The 24386-nt window shown below is 40.8% G+C and overlaps 1 protein-coding gene across 1 annotated transcript in view; it reads left to right on the top strand.

The window, feature by feature from the left end:
- The window catches only part of SPMAP2L (sperm microtubule associated protein 2 like), a 55382-nt gene that overhangs the window by 26211 nt on the left and 4785 nt on the right, over window positions 1-24386 (top strand). Inside the window, exons 2-6 of the mRNA XM_070410301.1 lie at window positions 1678-1708; window positions 9853-9918; window positions 13611-13739; window positions 15337-15474; window positions 18044-18158. Of these exons, the coding sequence (XP_070266402.1) occupies window positions 1678-1708; window positions 9853-9918; window positions 13611-13739; window positions 15337-15474; window positions 18044-18158 (479 nt within the window). The remainder of the gene's footprint in view (window positions 1-1677; window positions 1709-9852; window positions 9919-13610; window positions 13740-15336; window positions 15475-18043; window positions 18159-24386) is intronic.

Below are 24386 nucleotides of genomic sequence, written 5' to 3'. Positions count from 1 at the left end.
AAGGCCGTCCGGCCTCTCCCTGTAGGGGTCTGGAACCTCAGAATTCCGCCCCAAACAAGCTCAGTGTATTCGAGAGTTTGTAACCCCTTCCGATTGAAAATAAATAAAAAAACAAACAAACAAAAAAATGCTTCTTGAGTGTGTCCCTTATGGATGCGAGGAGTTGAAATCTGCAGTTTGTTGGGTTATGCTGGAAAGGTGCAGGTGGTTCCATTTGTGCCTCTGGCAGAGCTTGGGTGGGGATGTAAATTGAGTAGGGCGGGGACTTCGGGAATCACCAGGGCGAAGCAAAGTGCAATGGCGTCTCTGTGACTCCTCGCCTCTCCGCGACTCTGAGTCTCTGCATCCCTGAGTGCCGGCAAGCGGCCCCGCAAGAAAGCCACCCTCGCTCTCCGACCCACTGCAAGGCCATCCCGCCTCTCCCTGTAGGGGTCTGGGACCTCAGAATTCTGCCCCAAACAAGCTCAGTGGATTCGAGAGTTTGTAACCCCTTCTGATTGAAAAAAAACGCGCATCCAGTTGCAGCCCACCTGGTACGCGACTCTGTACCTCTGTTCTTGGCGCCTCTGTACATCCTACTCAGTCTCCATGCTCTTCTTTCTTTCATTCCAGTTGTAGAGCTTCCACTGGGCCAGCTTTCCCATGGTTCTGAGTGATAGCTGTTTGTCTTATAGTTGGTAGGTTCAATGTTGTTGTGGGAGGCAGCATGCACAGGTCTGTACCTTATGCCACCATCTTGGTTCTCCTATTTATTTATGTATTTAAAAATATATTTGTATTGATTTCAGAGAGGAAGGAAGAGGGAGAGAGAGATAGAAACATCAATGATGAGAATCATTGATTGGCTGCCTCCTGCACGCCCCCTACTGGGGATCGAGCCCACAACCAGGGCATGTGCCCTTGACTGGAATTGAACCGGGGGACCCTTCAGTCCACAGGCCGACACTCTACCCACTGAGCCAAACTCTTAGGGTATGCCAAGTTATATTTTATGAAGTGTACTAATTTAAATTTCCATCTGTAGTCCATAAGAGTGCTCACTTCATCTCATCCTTCCAGCATTGTTATCCTTTGCAAAAAAAATTTTATAGTTTAAAAAATACCTCATTTTTCATATTACTGTTCTGATTATAAGTTTGAACTTTCTTACATTTATTAGCCCTTTATATATGAATTCATATATAAATTCAATTTTATCCTTTGTCCAGTTAACTTTTAACATCTACCTTAGTGTTTTTCTTATTCAACTATACTTTTGAGTAGTAAATACTCCTCACATATTAAAATTGTTAAGCCTTTATCATATTTGTAGCCAAATACTTCTCCAAATTTTTATTTCCTCTTCAAGTTTTAATTTTTGACATACAGAAGTTTCAAATATTTTAATCTATAATTTCCTCTGTGTCTTTTGTCGCCTTTAACTCATATTAAAATCCAGTGATTAAGTAGACAGTCTCTTATTTTTGCTCTAATTCAATTAAAAATATATTTAACTTGTCAATTGTGATTTATTAGGTGATGTGGTTTATTTTGGTACATACTGTGTCATATTTAATTTGACCACTTTCCTAAATAGTTATATTTTCCTAGCTCCTTTTTCTGTTGATTTGTGATGCTATCTTTATATCTTTGATTCTTATTGAGTCTAATTTTTGCTTTTACTTTTCTTTTTTGCAGATCAAGGTTACTATGAGTATGCAAGGATAAGGTAAGACTACAGTTACAGTACTGTTTTTCCAGACTCAAACTAGTGGGCCAGCCTAGCTGGATGGGGCAAACTCATTCAGGGGCATCTGAAGTGAAAAGCTAGCTTGGGGTTTTTGAGAGGATTCCTATGTTTTCCCTTTGTCATAAAGCCCTTTTCTTTTCAAAATATATTTTATTGATTTTTTACCGAGAAGAAGGGAGAGGGATAGAGAGTTGGAAGCATAGATGAGAGAGAAACATCTATCAGCTGCCTCCTGCACGCTCCCTACTGGGGATTGAGCCTGCAACCAAGGAATATGCCCTCGACCGGAATCGAACCTGGGACCCTTCAGTCCACGGCCTGACGCTCTATCCACTGAGCCAAAGTAGTCAGGGCACAAAGCCCTTTTCTAATGACAATTCCTGTAGGAAACAGAAAGCAGAGGAAGAAAGTGATTAAGAAGTAAGAATGGGGGAGAATATTGAGATGCAGGAGAACTCTCCTTCTAGTAAGCGTTTTGCTTGTTTGCTAAATACTAGGTGTTACTTACCAGGTCTGGACCTTTGAGGGTCTTGGGATTCTGCATTGACAATTTCATATCACAGATTTTGTGAAGCTCCAGGTCAATGTATTCCACTCCCCTAACATCTAATTCATGCACAATAACTAGTGAAATTTCAAGAAAATGTCCCCTATTTTTTAAAAAATGTATATATATATATATGACATATAAAATAGATGCCTCTTGAAAATAGATGTTTATTCTTGATTTGACTAAGATATAGTTAGAAGAGGTATCAGAATAGAATCATTAAAGAGAAAAAGCAAAGATGGCGGCGTAGGTAAACACCGGAGACCGCTGCCGCAAACAACCATTTCAAAAATACAACTAAAAGACGGAACGGACATCACCCAGAACCACAGGAAGGCTGGCTGAAGAGAGACTCTACAACTAGAAGGAAAGAGAACAGCAAACCGAGGCTCAGAGGTGGCACAGTGTGGAAAATACAAAGGTACCGAGGTGCGCGCGCAAAGCGGGCTGGTGGCTGAGGGCGTGGTTGTCGTTTTCGGTCGGGAGTGAGTCTCAGACTCTGGGCTCCAGATCCGGGCGAGTCTCTAGGGACCCAGACTCAAACGGGAGAAGCGGGATTATCCGGCATCAGTTGGAACCTGAGGGCAGCTTTCTCTCCGAGGTTTGCAGCGGCTGCCGGGGTTCTGAGAAGCAGAGCCTCTGGGAACGGGACTGAGAGCGGCCATAACTGCTCCCTCCGCCCGCCCTGTTGATCCCGCCCCGCCCAAACCCTGCGCACAGCCATTTGCCGATCGCCTCAGGCAAAGGCTGGATTAGCGCCTCCCCAGAAGGCAGACGTTTTCCATACAGCTGATTCCTACAGCCAGTCGGCCTGGTGGTCAAATCCCTCTAGTGTTAACTACAACAATTAAGGCTTGGCTAGAACAAGACTGCGCACAAAGACCACAAGGGGGTGCACCAAGAAAGCATAAAAGATGCGGAGACAAAAAAACATGACAGAAATGGAGGATATGGAGCTAAGAATCGCAATTTTGAGGGCTTGCTATAAACTTGTGCAGAGCCTCACGAAAACTAATGAGACCCTCGATGCTACGATAAAGAAATTAGAAAGTAAGCATACACGGACTGAAATAAAGAATATTATACCCAATAGCAGACCAGAGGAGCACAAGAATCAAACCAAAGATTCGACAAAAAACACCCAACTGGAAAAGCAAAATGAAAAAAGAATCCAAAAGTGTGAAGATAGTGTAAGGAGCCTCTGGGACAGCTTCACGCGCACTAATATCAGAATAATAGGGGTGCCAGAAGATGAGAGGCAGCAAGATATTGAAAACCTATTTGAAGAAATAATGGCAGAAAACTTCCCCCACCTGGTGAAAGAAATGGACTTACAGGTCCAAGAAGCGAAGAGAACCCCAAACAAAAGGAATCCAAAGAGGACCACACCAAGACACATCATCATTAAAATGCCAAGAGCAAAAGACAAAGAGAGAATCTTAAAAGCAGCAAGAGAAAGAGACTCAATTACCTACAAGGGAATACCCATACGACTGTCAGCTGATTTCTCAACAGACACTTTGCAGGCCAGAAGGGAATGGCAAGAAATATTCAAAGTACTGAATACCAAGAACCTACAACCAAGATTACTTTATCCAGCAAAGCTATCATTCAGAATTGAAGGTCAGATAAAGAGCTTCACAGATCAGGAAAAGCTAAAGGAGTTCATCACCACTAAACCAGTATTATACGAAATGCTGAAAGGTTTCCTTTAAGAAGAGGAAGAAGCCAAAACCGGTTTGGCTCAGTGGATAGAGCGTCGGCCTGTGGACTGAAAGGTCCCAGGTTCGATTCCGGTCAAGGGCATGTACCTGGGTTGCGGGCACATCCCCAGTGGGAGATGTGCAGGAGGCAGCTGATCGATGTTTCTCTCTCATCGATGTTTCTAACTCTCTATCTCTCTCTCTTCCTCTCTGTTAAAAATCAATAAAATATATTTAAAAAAAAAAATAAGAAGAGGAAGAAGAAAAAGGTAAAGATACAAATTGTGAACAACAAACATGCATCTATCAACAAGTGAATCTAAGAATCAAGTGAATAAATAATCTGATGTACAGAATGAACTGGTGATTACAATGAATCAGGGACATAGAAGGGGAATGGACTGACTATTCTTGGGGGCGGGGGAAGGGGAATGGGAGATGCGGGAAGAGACTGGACAAAAATCGTACACCTATGGATGAGGACAGTGGGTGGGGAGTGACGGCGGAGGGTGGGGCGGGAACTGGGAGAAGGGGAGTTATGGGAAAAAAAGAGGAACAAATGTAATCAGAACAATAAAGATTTACTTTAAAAAAAAATAATAAAAATAAAGAGAAAAAGCAAGGGTTCATATCAATGGTTCATATAGATGAGAAATCAATAACACCAGATTTTATTTCTATCCACTCTTTTAATAAGTGAGTTAAACCATTCATATTTGTTATTATTATTTACTTATTTTGTATTTTCTATGTATTATGCATTCTAGTTATTGTTTTTCTCACCTCTTCTAGGCAGTAAACACTGCTACTTTATTCTTTTGTAACACTTTGCAGTTAAAAAATTTTTTTCCCCACAAGAATCCTGAGAAGTCGATAGTGTAGATATAACCAGCTAGATTACATTGAGACAAATTATGTCACTTTCCCAAGGTTGTATGGAGGCTAAGCAGAAGAGCTGGTGAGTGTTTACTGGGTGTTACCGAGTGTGCACTCAAAATAGCACATTACTCAAATAAATGTATCTGAGTGAGCAAACTCCTGTGGCTACATAGACAGTGAAATAGTTTACCTCCTAAGTGTTTATACTTAAAAAAAAAAAGACTGTTTAGAGAGTGTTTTTTAATGTTTTCGTTATAATTTTGATTATGATTATGATTATTATACTGCTTCTTGCTTTTGTTTTGGGTTAATTTGGTTTGATTTGATGAGGAAATTGTGCTATCTCCATTTATCTATTCCTGTCCCCATGCTCTAAAAAATTTTTCTTAGGGAAGTGTGCTGTGCCTGATTGTAATGAAAGAAAATATTTTCTGACTATAAAGCAAAATAGTTGAATGTAAAAGAGTATTTTTTAAAAAATATATTTTATTAATTTTTTACAGAGAGGAAGGAAGAGGAATAGTTTGAAACATCGATGAGAGAGAAACATCAATCAGCTGCCTCCTGCACACCTCCCACTGGGGGTGTGCCCGCAACCAAGGCACATGCCTTTGACCGGAATCGAACCCGGGACCCCTCAGTCCGCAGGCCAATGCTCTATCCACTGAGCCAAACCGGTCAGGGCTAAAAGAGTATTTTTAAAAATATATATATTTTATTGATTTTTTACAGAGAGGAAGGGAAAGAGATAGAGAGTCAGAAACATCGATCAGCTGCCTCCTGCACATCTCCTACTGGGGATGTGCCCACAACCCAAGTACATGCCCCTGACCGGAATCGAACCTGGGACCTTTCAGTCTGCAGGCCGACGCTCTATCCACTGAGCCAAACCGGTTTTAGCTAAAAGAGTATTTTTAATAAAAGAAAAAAAATCTGAATTACCCCATCAATTCAGACCTGAAATCTTTTCCATAATTGTTGCTATATAAACATATATTTATTACTTTGCACCCAAGGTAAAGATTTCAAAAACATTTTTAGCTAATGGGAAACCATAGGAGACTAATTATCAATGAAAACAGAGACAGCAATGTAGTCCTCATTTAAAAAAAAAATCTGCCTTTTGAGAGTTAAAATTCTTCAACCACATTCTTTTTTTTCTGCGAAAGATCATGACTGGACATTTTGAGGTTATGCCATACTCCTGGGAAGCCTGTGTTAAGGTGAGGCGATGTAGGCTGGAGATGTAGCTATGGTGACATGATGCACAATAAGTGAATGGAAAGGAGGTGTTAGATCTTCAACAGAATTGGAAAATGTTAATGAGATTGTTTCTAATTGAAATAAAAACTCCCTTTAAGTATTTATAGGAATAAATTAGAAAACTTTTAATGCTCTTGTAAAAAATGATGCATTAAAAAACATTTTTAGCGGGTGAAGAAAAGGTTGCAAGGGAAATCTTGGCTTGGAGGTGATGATGGAAGGCAGAGTCTAACTTGCTTGAAAAGATTAATATGCAATAAGATATTCTGTCTGCAACTCTTTTTTCCCTGCATCGAGCCACCTGCTTGGTAAGTTAGCTCAGGCTATTTCACAGGCTCGTGCGGTACCTGAATGGTGAAGCCATTCCTCTATTGAATAAGGATGTAGATTTCCCCCCCTTCATTTTTTCTAGATATTAACATGTATGGCTTGGGGATAGTAGATCTCCAAATGTTTCACCACCAAATAATCTTTTGGTTACCTCTATCCACTACCACAGTCATGGGGTTGGAAAGATTTTGTTGTTTATAAAATTACATTGATTAATTTTTTAAAATTAAGGACACTTTGTATCTACTTTATTTCATTTGTTGTCTTTCTGTCCTGACATGAGAGCAAGGATTTTTGTCTGTTTTATTCACCAAGGTACTCTCAGCCCTAGAACCCTACTTTGTACATAGTAAGTACTCAATAAATATCTCTCTATATAAAAGCCTACATAACCGTCTGACCATTGGACCATCAGACTGGTAGCTATGACGTGCACTGACCACCAGAGGGCAGACACTCAACACAGGAGCTGCCGAGCTGCGGTGACTTGCCAGCTGTGGTTCTCAGGTGATGCACCCAGAACCCAGAGAGGAGGGAGCCTGATTCCAGGGTGCGTCACACAAGAACTGCCCTCTCGCACTCCAAAACCTCTCGGGGGATGTTAGAGAGCTGATTTTGGCCTGATCCCTGCAGGCCAGGCCAAGGGACCCCACTGGTGCACAAATTCGTGCACTGGGCCTTTAGTTTATTGAATGAATGAACTAAAGCTCAGAGGACTTAGTAACTTTCTCAGGAATAAGAAAGTTGGCACTTTATTTTAAGACAAGTGGCCTGGTGCACGAAATTTGTGCACAGATGCAGGGGAGGTTCCCTCAGCCCAGCCTGCACCCTCTCCAATCAGGGATCCCTTGGGGGATGTCTGACTGCTGGTTTAGACCTGATCCCTAAGCCAGCAGTCGGACATCCCTCTCGCAATCTGGGACTACTGGCACCTAACTGCTCACCTGTCCACCTGCCTGATTACCCCTAACTGCCTCTGCCTGCTTGCCTGATTGCCCCTAACCCCTCTGCCTGCCTGCCTGATCACCACTAACCTCTCTGCCTGCCTGCCTGATCACCACTAACTGTCCTCCCCTGCAGGCCTGATCTCGCCTCCAACTGCCCTCCCCTGCCAGCCAATTTGGTTCTGATTGGTCAGTTTCTATGCCAGTCAGCGTCAAAAACTCCGCCTCCTAGGCAGCCATTGGCTCCTCACAGTTCATCCAGATTTGGTTCAGATTGGTCAGTTTCTATGCCAGTCAGCATCTCTGGGCATATCTCCAGGCCTGATCAGAGAGGTGGGGCTGATCAGCAGCTCCTATGGAGGCCCGGAGAGAAACAGAGGTGCATCTGCTGGCGAAGCCTGGAGAGAAAGAGAGAGGCAATGGCTGATCAACACCTGCCATGGAGGCTGCGGATCAGACCCTGCCTCTCTCTCCGGGCCTGATCCATAGCCCCCTCGGCAACCCAGCACTGACTGCAAGACTGACTTCCGGTGTTAGGTGGAGCCTTCAGTTGGTTGTTATGGACCCTGGGTTTTTATATATTAGGATAATAAACCCTAGAATCCCAGTGTTGGTACTGGAATAATAACCTCTTAGATGAAAATAATTGTTGGACCAAGTTTTCCTTTTCCCCAAGATTGATTGATGCTATCACCACCACACTGGCCTCAGGGGAAATGGTCCTTTGTTAATACTGTGGCCTGGCTGTGTGCATGGAATCCTTACTTACAGTATGCTCCTAGTACTGCTAAGGCAAAGTGTTAAGGGGCAAATAAGTCATTAATAAAGGCTGAGGGACAATGCAAGTGAAATAAACAGAGAGTAACATGGAAATAGGTAATTTGAAGAATTTTAGCTTGATCTTCAGGGTGTATGGCCCAGTTTTGTGAATGTGCAATCATGAGGGTTCCTATTAATCTCTCTTTGCCTCCTCCCACTTTCTTAAAGATACTCCATGATGCATCAATAACCATTTAATTAAGAAGGCCATATCCTGCCTGCCCAGTGTGGTTCAGTTAGTTGAATGTTGTTCCATGCACCAAGACGTCACCAGTTCAATTCCTGGTCAGGGCACATGCCCTGGTTGCAGGCTTGATCTCCAGTAGGGTGTATGCAGGAGGCAGTTGATTGATGTTTCTCTCTTCCCCTCTCCCTTCTTCTCTCTCTAAAGTCAAACCAAAACATATTTAAAAAATAAAAATAAAAAAGAGGGCATGCTTTTTAGTTAGTTCCTAATTGTGGAAGGCAATAAAGCGTTGTTATATATTGGGCCCTTTAAACTACAAGCAAGTACATAAATAATTATAATATGAACTACAGTAACATAGGTGATGTATTAGTCTGCATAGTATATAGGCAATGCTGCAGTAACAAATAAGCCACAAAACTCTCAATGACAATGCAGTAAGAGTTTATTTCTCCCTCAGGTCACAATCCACTGTGAGCTGGCTGATAGATATGCCATCTAGAATATGTGGCTTCCAGGGTCATTGCAACAGGGAAAGAGAGAAATGGAGGAGGCATTCTACTTCTTAAATACATTGCTCTGGAAGTGATACTGAACACTTGTGCTGAAGTAAGACATAACTAGGCACATGGCTCTAAGCTGCAAGGGAGGCTGGGAAATGTACAGGAACACATGGATGTTTGGGGAACATAAACTATCTCTTCTATAGGTAAATTCAGAACAATCAGGAAGGTCCAAGGCAGCTGCATAGGGAAGAAGGGGAGGGGGAGAAGTGGTACCAAAAGTATATTTTGCCTATTTCATAGTTTTCCCAAAGTCAGACAATCAATCTGAAATTTATCTGCACAATCTCTTCAGAATCCAATACCCTAAAGCCATTTACAAATTACTTTAATATGTGAATTGAGGCTTTTTCCCATTAACAAGTGTGCAATTATTTTACCTGGGGCCCTTTGGAGACAGTATACTCTTGGTTTTTTTACGTATTTATTATCTTTGTCTCATTATGTACTATATTATTAATAATTCTATAAGTGAGAAATTTGGGTCCACAATATTTTTAAATACTTTGAGCTCTTTAGCATTATTCAAATTACATTAAATAGGCCTGACCAGTGTGGCTCAGTGGTTGAGCATCACCCATGAACCAGGAAGTCATGATTTGATTCCCGGTTGGAGCACATGCCTGGGTTTGGGGCTCAATCCCCAGTAGGAGGCATGCAGGAGGCAGCTGATTGATGTTGATGTTTTTCTCTTATCAATGTTTCTATCTCTCTAGCCCTCTCCCTTCCTCTCTCTAAAATCAATAAAAAAATATTTTTAAAAATTACAACAAATAGGACATTGTTTTGTTCTCTCCCTCAGATGGGGTTTGAGTAGAAGTCATCTAATGTAACCATATTTATTAATTTGAATTCTCTTTGAATTAATCAGCTGGTATTTGTTAGTTCTTTTTCTAGGAAGAGACTCCAAGAACTTTCTAAGCCTAAAAGACAGTGGGGAACCCCAGATAGGTAAGGAAATATTATATAGTTTTGCTTCTGATGATGTATTCCTTACATTAAAGAGTTTTCTTACCTGCCCAAGAACCCCGCATCCTAGGTGCATCCACCTCTATTTTCAATTGGATCCATTGGACCCATACTATTATCTCAATTGAGTCAACATATGGAAGGCAAACCCCCTAAATCAGTGGTTTTCAGACTTATCTGCACATTAGAATCACCTGTAGACAAAAGACTCAGACAAAAGGAGATAGGCCAATAGCCAACAAGCACATGAAAAGATGGTCAATATTATTAGTTACTCAGGAAATGCAAATCAGCACAATCATAACATTTCACATGAACTACAATGGCTAAAATAAAAAAGACTGAAAATAAAAAGTTTTGGAGAGATGTGATTACTAGAGGGACGAATATATATATATCTGCACAGACTTCTACATGAATGGTCACAGCCACTTCATAATAGCATCAATCTCAAAACAACTCAAATGCCAGAACCGGTTTGGCTCAGTGAATAGAGCGTCGGCCTGCGGACTCAAGGGTCCCGGGTTCGATTCCGGTCAAGGGCATGTGCCTTGGTTGCGGGCACATCCCCAGTGGGGAGCGTGCAGGAGGCGGCTGATCGATGTTTCTAACTCTCTATCCCTCTCCCTTCCTCTCTGTAGAAAATCAATTAAAAAAACATATATAAAAAAAAAAACTCAAATGTCCTTCAATAAGTGAAAAGACCAAGAATTTGTGGCATATTCTTACAATAGAAAAGTAATGATAAAAATAACCTCACAACACATACAACATTGTGGGTGGTGGTGATATTAACCAATATGATTGTTTGATATTGTATAATGAAATGTGTAAATATTTGGAAGATCTACATAACTTGGTGAAATGATACTTTTCAAATGACCAAGGAATGATATTTCAATATCTTGAGCTGCTATCATTATTGTTATTTCTGCTATTTCCTAGAGAAATAAAGCAAAACAAAACTTAAAAAAAATAAAAAAGGTGAATTGATGTTTGGGTCCCAGACTTGCTTGGACTGGGGTGCAGCGTAGGTGTCGGGACTGAGCTCCCAGGTAATTCTCGTAGGCAAACAGGCTTGAGAACCACCATCCGTGGGTGCTACTCCATATGCCTTTGAAACTCTTGTGCCCATCCTCCAGGTTGCTGCTCTAACAGCTGGTCCTGCTGTCTCTACGCCTTTGTCCAGAGCACACCTGTTCTCTGGGTCCCCAACAGGCTGAACCCACTGTCTTTCCATCCTTGGCCACATGACTCTCCCTTTCCTTCGCTGACTCTGAAGAAAGCCTGACTTCCACCCCTCCTTTTTTTTCTGAGCTCGTATTGCTTTTGACAAAATTAATAGACTTTATTTTAAAATTACTTTTAGGTTTACAGGAAAATTGAGCAAAAGCACAGGGAGAGTTTCTATATTACCACCCACTCCTCTAGTTTCCACTATTATTAACATCTTGCATTAGTGTGGTACATTTGTTACAACTGATAAACAAATGCTGACATTATCATTAACTAATAACGTTAGGGTTCACTTTTAAGTTGTACAGTTCTATGGGTTTTGACAAGTGCATATTGTCATGTACCCACCATTGCAGTATTATGCAGAATAGTTTCACTGCTCTAAGAATTACCTGTGCTCCATCTATTCATTTCTTTCATTCTCTCTCCCCTCTCCAAACCCCTGGCAAACACTGATCTTGTTTCCTGTATGTATAGTTTTGCCTTTTCCAGAATGTTATAATTATAACCAAACAGTGTGTAACCTTTTCTGACTGGCTTCTTTCACTTAGCAATAGGCATTTAAAGTTCCTCCATGGCTTTTTATGCCTTGATATTTATTTTTAGTGCTAATAGTCCATTGCTTTGATGTACCAAAACATATCCATTCATCTATTGAAGGACATATTGGTTGCTTCCAATTTTTGGCAATTATGAATGAAGCTGCTATAAACATTTGTGTGCAGGTTTTTTGTATATATATGTTTTCAACTCTTTTAGCTAAATACCTAGGAGTGCAACTACTGGGTCATATGGTAAGAATATCTTCAGCTTCAGAAGAAACTGCCAAACTTTCTTCCAATATGTCTGTGCCATGTCCTCCAGCAATTAATGAGAATCCCCGTCCCTCCATACCTTCACCAGTATTTGGTGTTGTTAGTCTCTTGTATTTTAGCCCTTCTAATAGGTGTGTAATAACATCTCGTTGTTTTATTTGCAATTCATAATGAGTTGTTAACATACTTCATATGTTTATTTGCCATCTTTATATCTTCTTTGGTAAAGTGTCTGTTCATATATTTTACCCACTTTTTAAAAAATATGTTTTTATTGATTCTTCTTTTATAGAGAGAGGAAGGGAGAGGGAGAGAGAGAGAGAGAGAGAGAAGCATTGATGTGAGAGAGAAATATCTACTGGCTGCCTCATGCACAATGCACACCCCCTACTGGGGATCCTGCAACCTGGGCATGTGCCCTGACTGAGAATTGAACCAGCACCTTCTGGGTGCATAGGATGACGCTCAACCAACTGAGCCACATTGACCAGGGCTTGCCCACTTTTTAATTGGGATGTTTGTTTTCTATTGCTGAATTTTAAGAGTTCTTTTGTATTTTTTGAATACAAGTTCTTTTATCAGAGCATTCAGCTATTGACTGAATGTTTATGTCCTCTCAAAATTCATATTTTGAAATCTAATCCCCAATGTGATGGTATTTGGAGGTGAGAGCATTTGAAAGGTGATTAAATCATGAGGGTGGAGTCCTCATGAATGGGACCAGTGCCCTTATAAAAGAGGGTCCAGAGAGGTCCCTCACCACTTCCACCAACCGAGTTCACAAGCTTCTGCTTTAGCCTCTTATCTCCCCAATATCATTCTCTCCTCTCTACTCTGTTTCACATCACCATTAGGTGAGTTTCCAGGTTTCACCATTTGTTCACTCATCAAACCAGGATTGAGCATCTACGGTGTGCAGCACTAAACTATGCAAGGGGAAATCTCCAAAAGATTAAGACACGATCTCTCTGCTGGAAAAATATATAGGCTGGAGGAGAAGGTGCTCCTTGTCAAAATTGTGGAGGGCCATGTAAACCACTGTAAGGAGCTGGGGCTTTATTCTAAAGCAAATGGAAACCTTTGAGGTATCTCAAACAAGAGGATGACTTGGTCAGATTGGAGTTGAGGAAGATCACTCTGGCAATGGTGCCTCCTGCACACCCCACACTGGGGATCGTGCAGGCAACCTGAGCATGTGCCCTGATCGGGAATTGAACCGTGACCTCCTGGTTCATAGGTCGATGATGTTCAATCACTGAGCCATGCCAGCCGGGCATTACTCTTATTTTTTTTTACACCTGGTACAGTTCATCACCCAAAGTGAGAGCACAGTGTAGAGAAGTGGCATGACCATTTTACGTCAACCTGACTATAAGTTGCAGTGTTAATTACATTATGGCAGACACAGAACTGTCTACCTCTGATCGGTTCATTTTTGGTCACTACATTTTAAGACAGCAGATAAAACAGTCTGATTTTCTTTTTATTTCAACTGACATGAGTAGTTTATCCACTTCTGATGCCTGGGGTAATTCTTAAACTGAAGTAACACCAATAGAGAGGCAGCCTAAGATGTCATTAACAGTGAATTTCTTTCCATTTTATTTTTCTGCTTTTTAACAGAAAGCTGTCTTGGGGAAATCAAGATCCTATTCGCCCTATTAGCCATAGTGCTTTGAAGAGTCAGCTGACCAAAAGACTCGAGAGCCTTGCCAAGCCCAAGAAGGTTTCCTTCAGATATGTACCTAACAGGTTAGTATTGCATGTTAGCAGGTTATTTTATCAGGAGTCTCTAGGAAAATGAACACTGAACCCAGCCCTTTTATCTAAAGCCATGAATAGTCTTGTAGTCAAAATTTATTGAGGATTAAGGATTTTATGTTTCCAATCTGATGCTACAGTACAACTTTTCCAGAGCAGGATCTAATATTTAGCTATTGCAGACATGTATTATATCGTATAATGTTTTGACTTACCAGAATGTTGAATAATTGAGTTATGTCTCTGGTGTCCTCTCATCTTCCTTTTTGTATCTCTCATCCGCTGCCTGGGCCTCTGCCCTTTGCCCTCCTCTGCAAAACATCTTGCTTTTGTGCTGCTCATTGGCTGCCTAATAACTCCTTCCTCCCACTCCTTTTCTGACTCTGATCTCTCTGAAGTGCCCCGTTGTTCAAAACCATCCCTTCCTTCTCTAGCTCCGATTGATTCCCAAACAGAACTGCCATTTCCTGCCAAAGGCTAGTCCCAGGTAAGTGCAGGAGGTTCCTCCTGTGTGAGTTTGGCTGCGCGTGTGGTGAGGGTGGCCGAGTCAGTGCAGCCAGGCAGTGGAGCGTGGGCAGGACAGCCAGAAGCCCTCTGAAAGCAGAAGTGTGTATGGACAGGTCTCAAGGCTGGATGGTCACAAGCAAAGGAGGGAGATACAGGCTTACACACATACCCAGGCCTACAGTAGCAACCAGCAGGCAGCCTGGGCAGATGGGGCAGACCCACACCATGAATATGTTAACGAAGCAGAGGCTTTTTGGAAAATAACAGAAGCAGAAGTGGGACTGCAATCTGAGTTAACACCAGGGACAAAGTAGCCAATATCACTTCCTTTCCCACTGATGAAGAACAATATTACTATTTATCCCAAATAGTATTTAAACAATCTTAGTTTACAAAACCTAATAATGATGAAATAATCTACATACCATGATCAAGTAGAATTTATTTCTAAACTCAGAGTTCTTTTTTTAAAAAAAAATATTTTATTGATTTTTTACAGAGAGGAAGGGAGAGGGATAGAGATTTAGAAACATCGATGAGAGAGAAACATCGATCAGCTGCCTCCTGCACACCTCCTACTGGGGATGTGCCCGCAACCAAGGCACATGCCCTTGACTGGAATCGAACCCGGGACCTCTCGGTCCGCAGGCCGATGCTCTATCCACTGAGCCAAACCGGTTAGGGCCAGAGTTCTTTTTTTCACAAAAAAAAACATCAATACAATTCTACTAACTAAAGATATGGTAAAAATATTTAAATTATCTATGTAGATATTAAATAAATTATTTTCTTTTAAAGCAGCAAATTTTCTCTTTTAATTAGTTTATATTCAGGTCTATTTAAAAGATGCAATTTATTTATTGTGGTACATTTTCTGCTAGGAATAGGGTATTAGGAGGCGGCTGAAAACTCGATGGCTGTAACCATTTCTAATTTCTTCCCATGTCGATAATAGCTCAGCAGTAAAGAAATAAACTGTCATACCCACTCCTCTAGACCTGGGGGTATCAATGTTTGAATTCAAGCGATAATTTGAATTCATGCTTATTTCACTCACTTCTTTTCTCTCCATAACGTGCAGGGCTCAGTATTACTACAACTGCGGCAGAGGGTCTTCTGTCTGGGATGTCCCTTTTCCTGTGCTGATGAGAAGACCTTCCAAAAGGATCCAGAGGCTGTCGCAGCCCAACAGATTCGGGACAACACAGCTAATAAATAGGTAGAGTACCCGAGACCCTCTGTATTCTAATCTAACTTGGTTAAACGTTGTTCTTATTGTAGTGGATGCAGGTCCTTGGTGTTTCAAAGGATCGGGATACAAAATCAAATATTTTCAGCAACTGTGGGTCATCAGAAGATCTTCATCAATAATTACATCTGACTCATACGGTAAAGCTAAAATTCACACTAAACTTAACCATTGTCTGCCAATTAAAAGGAAATATACAAGTGGAGCATTATAGGTTTTTGCCATTTTTTAAACTTTGGGATTCTCTTATGCCCCTATGACTTGGCACATGATCCCCCTTTTGCTTTGAATGCTGACTTTCTCCTGTCTTTAGAAGTCAGCTTTGTGATATTTTCCACAAGGGAGCTAAGATTGTGACGTGGTTGTTGGAAAATTTTAGGTTACATTAGTGCAATATTACAGTGTATAATTACAGGAAGGTGATAGAACTAATGTGCACTACGGTAGTCAGAACACATTAGGTATATGTGTCCAATTATGGATGCTATGCCTTAGGGTTGGGGGGCTGGGTGAAAAAGATTAACAAGTACTAATTGGTAGTCACAAAATAGTCCTGGGAATGTAAAATACAGCATAGGGGGTATAGTCAATAACATTGCAATAATTGTGCATGGTGCCAGGTGGGTACTTGAAGTATCAGAGGGATCACCTTGCAAAGGATATGATTGTCTAACCACTATGCTGTACACCTGAAACTAATATTGAATGTAAAACTGTAATTGAAAAATAAAAAGGAAACATAATAAATTTGAGAATGTCCAGAAGGAGATAAATGAGGCGTTGAGCTTCTGAAAACTATGTTATATGAAAAATAGTTCGGAGAAATGACATGTTTAGCTTAGAGAAGAGACCATGGAAGCAGTGATGGTTCTGTGTGAAAGGTCAGCACCTGAAAGAGGCAGAGGAGGTGGAAGTAACATTACTTTCTGTTGATCCTAGAACAGAGTAGCAGACGTCAGCTAAGTGTAGGAAAACCTTCCTGAGGAGCTATCCAGTAGTGGAAAGTTTTACCTGGAAAACTCAACTGTCATCTCCACTCCAATTCTTGAATGTGTTCAAGCGTAGGCTACAACGATCGATCACTCTATGTTGGTTTTAATAAAGACTCCTGCAGTTAGAGAGGTTGAAATGGACAACTTGTCTTTTTCCTTCATAGAATCCAGCAAAAGAGGCTCAAGTCCTCCCACAAAATTTCTTCGTTTGCTTATTTATCAGTTCATTTGACAAAATCTGCTAATTTAGTTAAAATATATATGTAATTTGTAGTTATATATCTACATTTATAAACCAGAGGAATACTTTCTTTATCGGTCACCTCTCTAATATATATATGTGATTTCAGGAAGCAAGGGAATTGAACCAGGACCTCCTTGGTTCATAGGTCGATGCTCAACCACTGAACACATCGGCTGGGCTGTCACTACTTTTTGAGACTCCTGAGTTTGATGTTTCATATAAGTAAAACCTCCTTGAGTGTTAAAATGTCCTGTATTTTAAAAAGTTTATGGCCCTAGCTGGTTTTGCTCAGTGGATAGAGTGTAGGCCTGCAGACTGAATGGTCCCAGGTTCGATTCCAGTCAAGGGCACATGCCAGGGTTGCAGGCTTGATCCCCAAGAGGGGGCATGCAGGAGGCAGCCGATCAATGATTCCCCCCCCCTTCTCTCTCTCTCTCTCATCATTGATGTTTCTATCTCTCTCTCCCTTTCCCTTCCACTCTGAAATCAATAAAAAAATAGATTAAAAAAAGTTTATGTCTCCCCACTCTCCTAAGCAAATTCTTCTGCTACTGAACAATATGTAAGCATTGTTCACTGGCACTGGCTTGAGATCTTTATTATGAACACCAACTACAACATAATACTTTAATACAGAAAACTTCTTAGGAATTGTCTGAGTATGAAGCACAGTTTTTCTTTAAATGAAGTAGTCTGACCACAGTGCTTTTAGTTTAGGAGATATTTGCCTCTCAGAGTTTTCCAGTCATTTCTCTTTTTACTGGGGGAATAGTCTTTAACCAGGCTCTTTTCTGATATTCTGTGCACTGCAAACAGATAAGCAAGCTTGTCAGAATTGTGTGAGGGAAGGAGAGCAAATGCTTAGTGAAAACACAGAGGAAATCTTAAGGAATCCACATAATACTATTACAATGAATAATAATGTTAAAACTGCAACTCTTAAGCAACCAGTGTATCATGAGATTAATTCCATCTTTTCTTTTAATGAAATCAAATGAAATTTATAAATCAGAATGCATTGCCTAGGACAAGCATTGTTTCATGATAATTTTGTTTCAGATATAGAGATTTACATCTACTGTATCACAATATAAAATGTACTTCTTACTGTAGATCAAAGTAAAAAATTCTAGAAACACCAGTCTGGTAGAAAGAGCACTAATGATTATGGGAAAAGATGTTCCATAGAACATCTTTTATATATTAGAAACAATATATATAATTGTGGGAAGTTGATTATAGCCATCAAAAATGCAGTTATTGTTCCTCTAATGTTAATATTTTACATTCCATTTGCGTATAGGTCCCCCAGTGATTACTTAACAAGAGGTTCTCTTCCAGTCTGTGCTCCTTCTCCCCGGATATTACGACTCTCAATAGCCAAAGACCTCAGTCCAGACTATGTTCCTCCAAAAGATGTAAGTGGGTCCATGGGAAAGAACCATTTCCTGATTGACTTCGTAACATGAAACACGTTTGTAACTATAACATGCTCCCCTTTTATTTCTAGGTGTGTGTTTTCATATTCTTCTCTCATCAAATGAACTTTTCTGGCTGCCTCCCTGTGCCTTATGCATCAGTCGGATTTGATCAGAAAAGCAGAACCACTATGAGTAATACAGAATTAGACCTTAAGCAATAAGGATAGAGAAGCAGATAGAGAAATCTATGAAAGGCTATTATGCCACCTGGAACTTGGGTCTGGTTATAGATCTGGAAGCAATGAGAGATAGAGGTAGGTCAGCAGTTCCCTGAAAGGTTTTTACTTCAGGGGACACCATTACAGGTTCTACAAGCAAGGGGGAGTCTAACCTTCTTAGGCAGGGGAGGAAGGGCTGATTCTATTAGTAAGGAAGGCTCAGTGGTATTTAGGGGTTTCAAACCCCCAGCCTCATTGGACTCTGCACATATGTCCCTATTCTAATGTTCAAGGTTCCATTTCTTCCCGATCATTACCTTAACTTTAATATGGAAGACCATACAAGTTTGGGAATTCAATTTGCACTGTAATTCACCCATGTGTAGAAGTAGACTTTGAGTTTGATCTTCAGCCATGTAACCAGAGAAGATAGGGTTTTTATTAAGTAAGCCATAGGAACGTTCTGGTCACTTACCCACACCTTCAGGTGGGAATTTAAAGGCTTCAGCTGATCATCTCTTTCCTCAAGTGCACTTAGAAGCAACCAACCGACCCCACTATACTTTTTTATTTTACTAAAATGGTCTCTGCTGCGTGGTCACTCAAAGTCTTGCTTTCTGTTTTGCCACCACATGCCATGGACTACTAGTGTCTTTTTTTTTTTTTTTTTTAAATCACTGGCAAGAGGTTTTAATACCTTTCAATCTAATCAGCTCAGAAAACAAATGACAGATTATCTAAAACTGATGCAGAGAACCCATCTTTAAAGCTCTGATCTGGTTACCTGTTGCTTCGTACCAAACCACCCCAAAAACTTCGTGACATAAGACCACTGCCATTTCATTGCGCTCAAGGATGTGATGGGTCAAAAATTCTGACAGGGCAAGCAGGCTCGTCTCTGCTCCGTGATGTCTGGGGTCTCAGCTGGGATATTTCTAATGGCTCAAGTGCCTGAAGTGGTCGGGGCTGGAATCATCTGAAGGCTCCTTCACTCCTGTCTTAGTCATCTCAAGCTGCTATGACAAAATGCCCGAGGCTGGGGGGCTTAAACAACAGTTCTGGAGGCTGAGAAATCCAAGATCAAGGTGCCAATGGATTCTCTTCTTGACAAGGGCCCTTCCTTAGGGGTAACTAACAGCCACCTTTTGAGCACGCGGAGAGTTCTGATCTCTCTTCTTCCTCTTAGAAGGACCTTAAACCCATTATGAGGGCTCCACCTTCAAGACCTTATCTAAACCTAATTATCTTCTAAAGACCCCACTTCTAGTAGCATCACAGTTGAGGGTAAGGTTTCAATTGAATTCAGGGTAGGGGGGAGGACATAAACATTTAGTCAGTAAGAATACATATTTGGCCCAGCCCGCGTGGCTCAGTTGGTTGAACATCATCCCATGAACCAGGAGGTCACAGTTCAATTCCCAGTCAGGGAACATGCCTGGGATTCGGGCTTGATCCCCAGTAAGGGGCATGCAGGAGGCAGCTGATCAGTGATTCTCTCTTGCTGATGTTTCTCTCTCTCCCTCTCCCTTCCTCTGTGAAATCAATTTAAAAAAATTTAAAAAAGAATACCTATTTGTGGTACCTAGGCTGGAATGACTTGAAGGCTAGACTCAGTTGGGAATCCTATATAATAAAAGCCTAGGCGGTGCAACACCCTCACCCAATGTCATCACAAGATGGCCGCCCTCACGTTGTCACAAGATGACAGCCATAAGATGGCTACCACAAGATGGCCGGCAGGGGAGGGCAATTGTGGGTGATCAGGCTGGCAGGCGGAAGTGGTTAGGGGAAATCAGGCAGGCAGGCAAGCGAGCTGTTAGGAGCCAACAGTCCTGGATTGTGAAAGGGATCCCAGATTGGAGAGGGTGCAGGCCGGGCTGAGGGACACCCCCCGCCTCCCCTCCCCGCCCTGTGCCTGAATTTCATGCACCAGTCCTCTAGTATATACAGAAGCACCTTCATATGGTCTCTCCATGTGGCTCAGACCTCTCAGCATAGCAGCTATATTCTGAGAAGGAATAGCCTAACTTGGAATTCCCAAGGGTGAGCATTCCAAAAGAACCAGGTGGGAGCTGCATGGTTTCTTTATGATTTGGCCTTGCAAGACACATGATGTCACTGCAATCATACTCTGTTGATTGATGCAGTTACAAGTCTGGCCAGATTCAAGGGGGCAGGGACACAAACCCCACCTTTCCATGAGAGAGGTGGCAAGGAATTTACAGCGTTGTAGGGAAAAAACCCTGCCACACCCAATGATGTGAGTCTTTTGGTATCCTCCAGCATGGTTTGTGTATGCAGAAAAGAATGTTCAGAGGTATGCTCTTGACTTAAATAATTAATAGTTAATTTTTAAAATTCCATATCTTAAAAAATCTATTTCTTTCTTAGGCTATACATTTAAGTTTAGCTGGGAAGTTTTATTATTCTGTTTGTAATTCTAGCAGTTTTTAACAATTACTTTAAGAGTCCTGAGTGTTTGATTTGGTTTCAAACTGAATTAAATACCGTCAAATACTTTATAAGTACATTAAATTTGATTTATTTTTAAAATATTTTATTTCAATCATCTGCATTAGCAAACAAAACCTTCTCAAGAATCAAATGATTATTTAAAAATCTAACACATTAAACTTACAATTTTGGTGAACCTGTAGTTTTTTGGTTGTTTTGTTTTGTTAATCCTCACCTGAGAATGGGCCGAGACCTGCCCCTGTGCCCACCACAGCCTCGTGGCCCACAGTTCTTTTCAGGGTGCATGAATTTGTGCACTGGGCCCCTAGTATAACTATAATGCTAATATCAAGATCAGGAAATTTAACATTGATATAATACTATACTCACTTCATGGTCCATGTTCAAATTTCATCAATTTTTATACATACTTATTCTTAACACACGCATTAATCTTAATCATTTTGATTCTCTTAGGGATTTTTACAGTTAATTCTAAATCTTCCCAGAGCTTAAAAATAATACATTCCTGCCCTAGCCAGTTTGGCTCAGTGGATAGAGCATTAGCCTTCAGACTAAAGGGTCCCAGGTTGTGGGTTCAATCCCCAGTAGGAGGCATGCAGGAGGCAGCCAATCAATGATTCTCTCTCATCATTGATATTTCTATCTCTCTCTGAAATCAATAAAAATAATATTTAAAAATTAATAAAAATAATACATGCCCACAAAGGAAGCCAAGTTACTATCACAGGCACCTGGGGTTATTTGCCACCAGACTTTGGATGGATGAACTGTAGCAAGTCCTGTCACCTCTGTGAATGTCATCCCAAATTTCTTTCTATAGTAACATTGTCAGGACTATACAGCTTAGAAAAGGGGTTGGTTTCCTAGCTCACTTATTCTCTATTTACGGATGTCAGAAGCTCCTACTCAGACTAATCAACCTGTTTGAATTTTTAAAATCGTTGATTTTGGTAGATTTTGACTTTTAAAACTCTTATTTTTGTATTTAGCAGTTACCTTCTCACACATGCTTAATAGATTAATCTCCAGCTCTGATCATGCTTACTTTCTTTCTTTCTTTTTTTAATTTTTTAAATGCTTAAAGTATTACAAAGGGTATTACATATGTGTCCTTCCCCCCCCGCCCTTGACAAGCTTACTTTCTAATATAAATATTTGATGGCCCTGGCCAGATAGCTTAGTTGGTTAGAGCATCGTCTCAATATGCCAAAGTTGTGGGTTTGATACACGGTCAGGGCACACACAAGAATCAGCCAATGAATGCATAAATAAGTGGGACAACAAATTGAGATTTCTCTCTCCCTTCCCTCCTCTCTAAAACCAACAATAATAATACTAATAATACTAATAATAATCCTATATAATAAAAGGCTAATATGCAAATTGTCCCCTCAACTGGGAGTTCAACCAGGGGGCAGGGCCATCTGGCCAACCTCCCTGGGCCCCTCCCCCCATGGGCCCTGATGGAGGCGGGCCGGCCAGACCAGACCCGTGTAAGAATTCATGCACTGGGCCTCTAGTAATAATAATACTAGACTTGATGGTTCTCTTCTGGCTATGAAGAATGCTCCCTCCCCCACATCTAATCTAGTTACAAATGCATTCACAAGCCTGGTCTCCCTGCATAACCAGAGACCATCTGCTCCATGCTTCCTTGCCTCTATGCTGAGATTTTCCTTCCCATTATCCTTTCTTTATCTCCCTATCTTTCCTCCTCTCTCTACTTCCGTCAAGGTCATATCTAATGTTTCTTTATCCTAACAAGGGAATCCTTCTTGGCTTTTCCCACTCTTCCTCTGATATCCCTCAAAGTTTTATTTATTCTCTTTTACTGGTATCAAATGATTTGCCTATAGGACATGGTTTCTTCTAAGTTGAAAATTACTTTAAGATGCCCTAGCCAGTTTGGCTCAATGGATAGAGCATAGGCCTGTGCACTGAAGGGTCCCGGGTTCAATTCTGGTCAAGGGCACATACTTTGGTTGCAGGCTCCCTGCCCTGGTTGAGGGTGTGCGGGAGGCAAACAATCGATGTGTCTCTCTCATATCGATGTTTCTCTCTGTCTCTCCCTCTCCCTTCCACTCTCTCTGAAAAAAAAAAAACTATGGAAAATTACTTTAAGAAAGGGATTGTTTCAAATGGGGGTAAAGGGAGGACCTATGTAATACTTTCAACAATAAAGATAAGAAAAAAGAGAAAGGGATTGTTTAATTATTCCTTGTTGTATCTTACATAATATAATTGATTAAGAGATATTTGTCTAATGAATTAAATTAATAAATGATTGTTTTATTTTTTTCAACTGTAGACCTTAACTGAAAGCAGTGGTTATCATATATTTCTCTGATTTTCCCAGAGCCTGATAGGAGACAAACCTTAATTCATAGGAAATATTTACAATGCATAATTAGTATTTCATGGTGTTGTAATGATAGGACCTTCAGTTTGAATCCCAGCTCTGCCACTTACTAACTATATAATCTTAAATAAACTGCTGAACTTCAAAGTACCTTGGTTTCTCAAGTATTTCAATGAAATGAAATAAAAATGATACCCCAGGTGAAGAGTAAATTAATTAATACGTGTCGAGTACTGTCAGTGTTAGTATCATCATCATTTTAAACAACACAAGAAGGGATTAGGGCATACCTTTGTATTATTTTTCCACCCACAGTGAAAAGATAAAACTGTATTTTATTTCCAGTTAATGATTATATTCCACCTCAAAGTCTCGTGGTAAATTTTGAGTTCGAGTACAACTAATTTAAATAGAAAACCATGAGTTTGAACATATTTCCACAATTAAGACCAGAACAACATTCTCCATGGAGATATGCGGTTCTGCCTCCTTCCTCCTGGCTTTGGTTTCTCTTTCGTCTCTGTTTGACTTAGAAGAGAGCTACTAACATGTACTTGAAACATGAGGATCTGTGATAGTGCGAATCCCAATTTCCAAAGGGCAAAAGTAGTTAAGGACAAACGTACAGTGCCCCTTACAGCGCCTCATGTGTGTGGTGGGGTTGGGCCTTCCCTCTTGGCTGAGTTTACCACTCCATTCACCAGCATTACCATGTATTTCTTTTTTTTTCTTTTTAAACATTTAAAAAATATTTAATTGATTTTTTTACAGAGAGGAAGTGTTAGGGATAGAGAGTTAGAAACATCGATGAGAGAGAAACATCGATCAGCTGTCTCCTGCACACCCCCTACTGGGGATGCACCCGCAACCAAGGTACATGCCCTTGACAGGAATCGAACCTGGGACCCTTCAGTCCGCAGGCCGACGCTCTATCCACTGAGCCAAACCGGTTAAGGCTACTATGTATTTCTTAGACAACATGCACCACGGCCATTTCCTCCACATCTTTAAGTTCCTGAAAATTTGAGTTGGAATCCGTACAACTAGTTTGAGAAAGATGGGCATTGATCCTTCAGCTATGATTGTGGTTATTCTTTCTGCTGAATTTGCCGGGAAGTCTGGTCTAGAGATTAGACCTACTCTGTCATCTTTTTTTTTTTTTTTTAATAT

Source organism: Myotis yumanensis, unplaced genomic scaffold (genome assembly GCF_028538775.1).
Source record: "Myotis yumanensis isolate MYYU_CA2020_CCGP unplaced genomic scaffold, mMyoYum1.0.hap1 SCAF_1, whole genome shotgun sequence".
Lineage (NCBI taxonomy): Eukaryota > Metazoa > Chordata > Mammalia > Chiroptera > Vespertilionidae > Myotis > Myotis yumanensis.
Note: the sequence above shows the minus strand (reverse complement) of the source record. Positions and strands in the feature narration are given on the sequence as shown.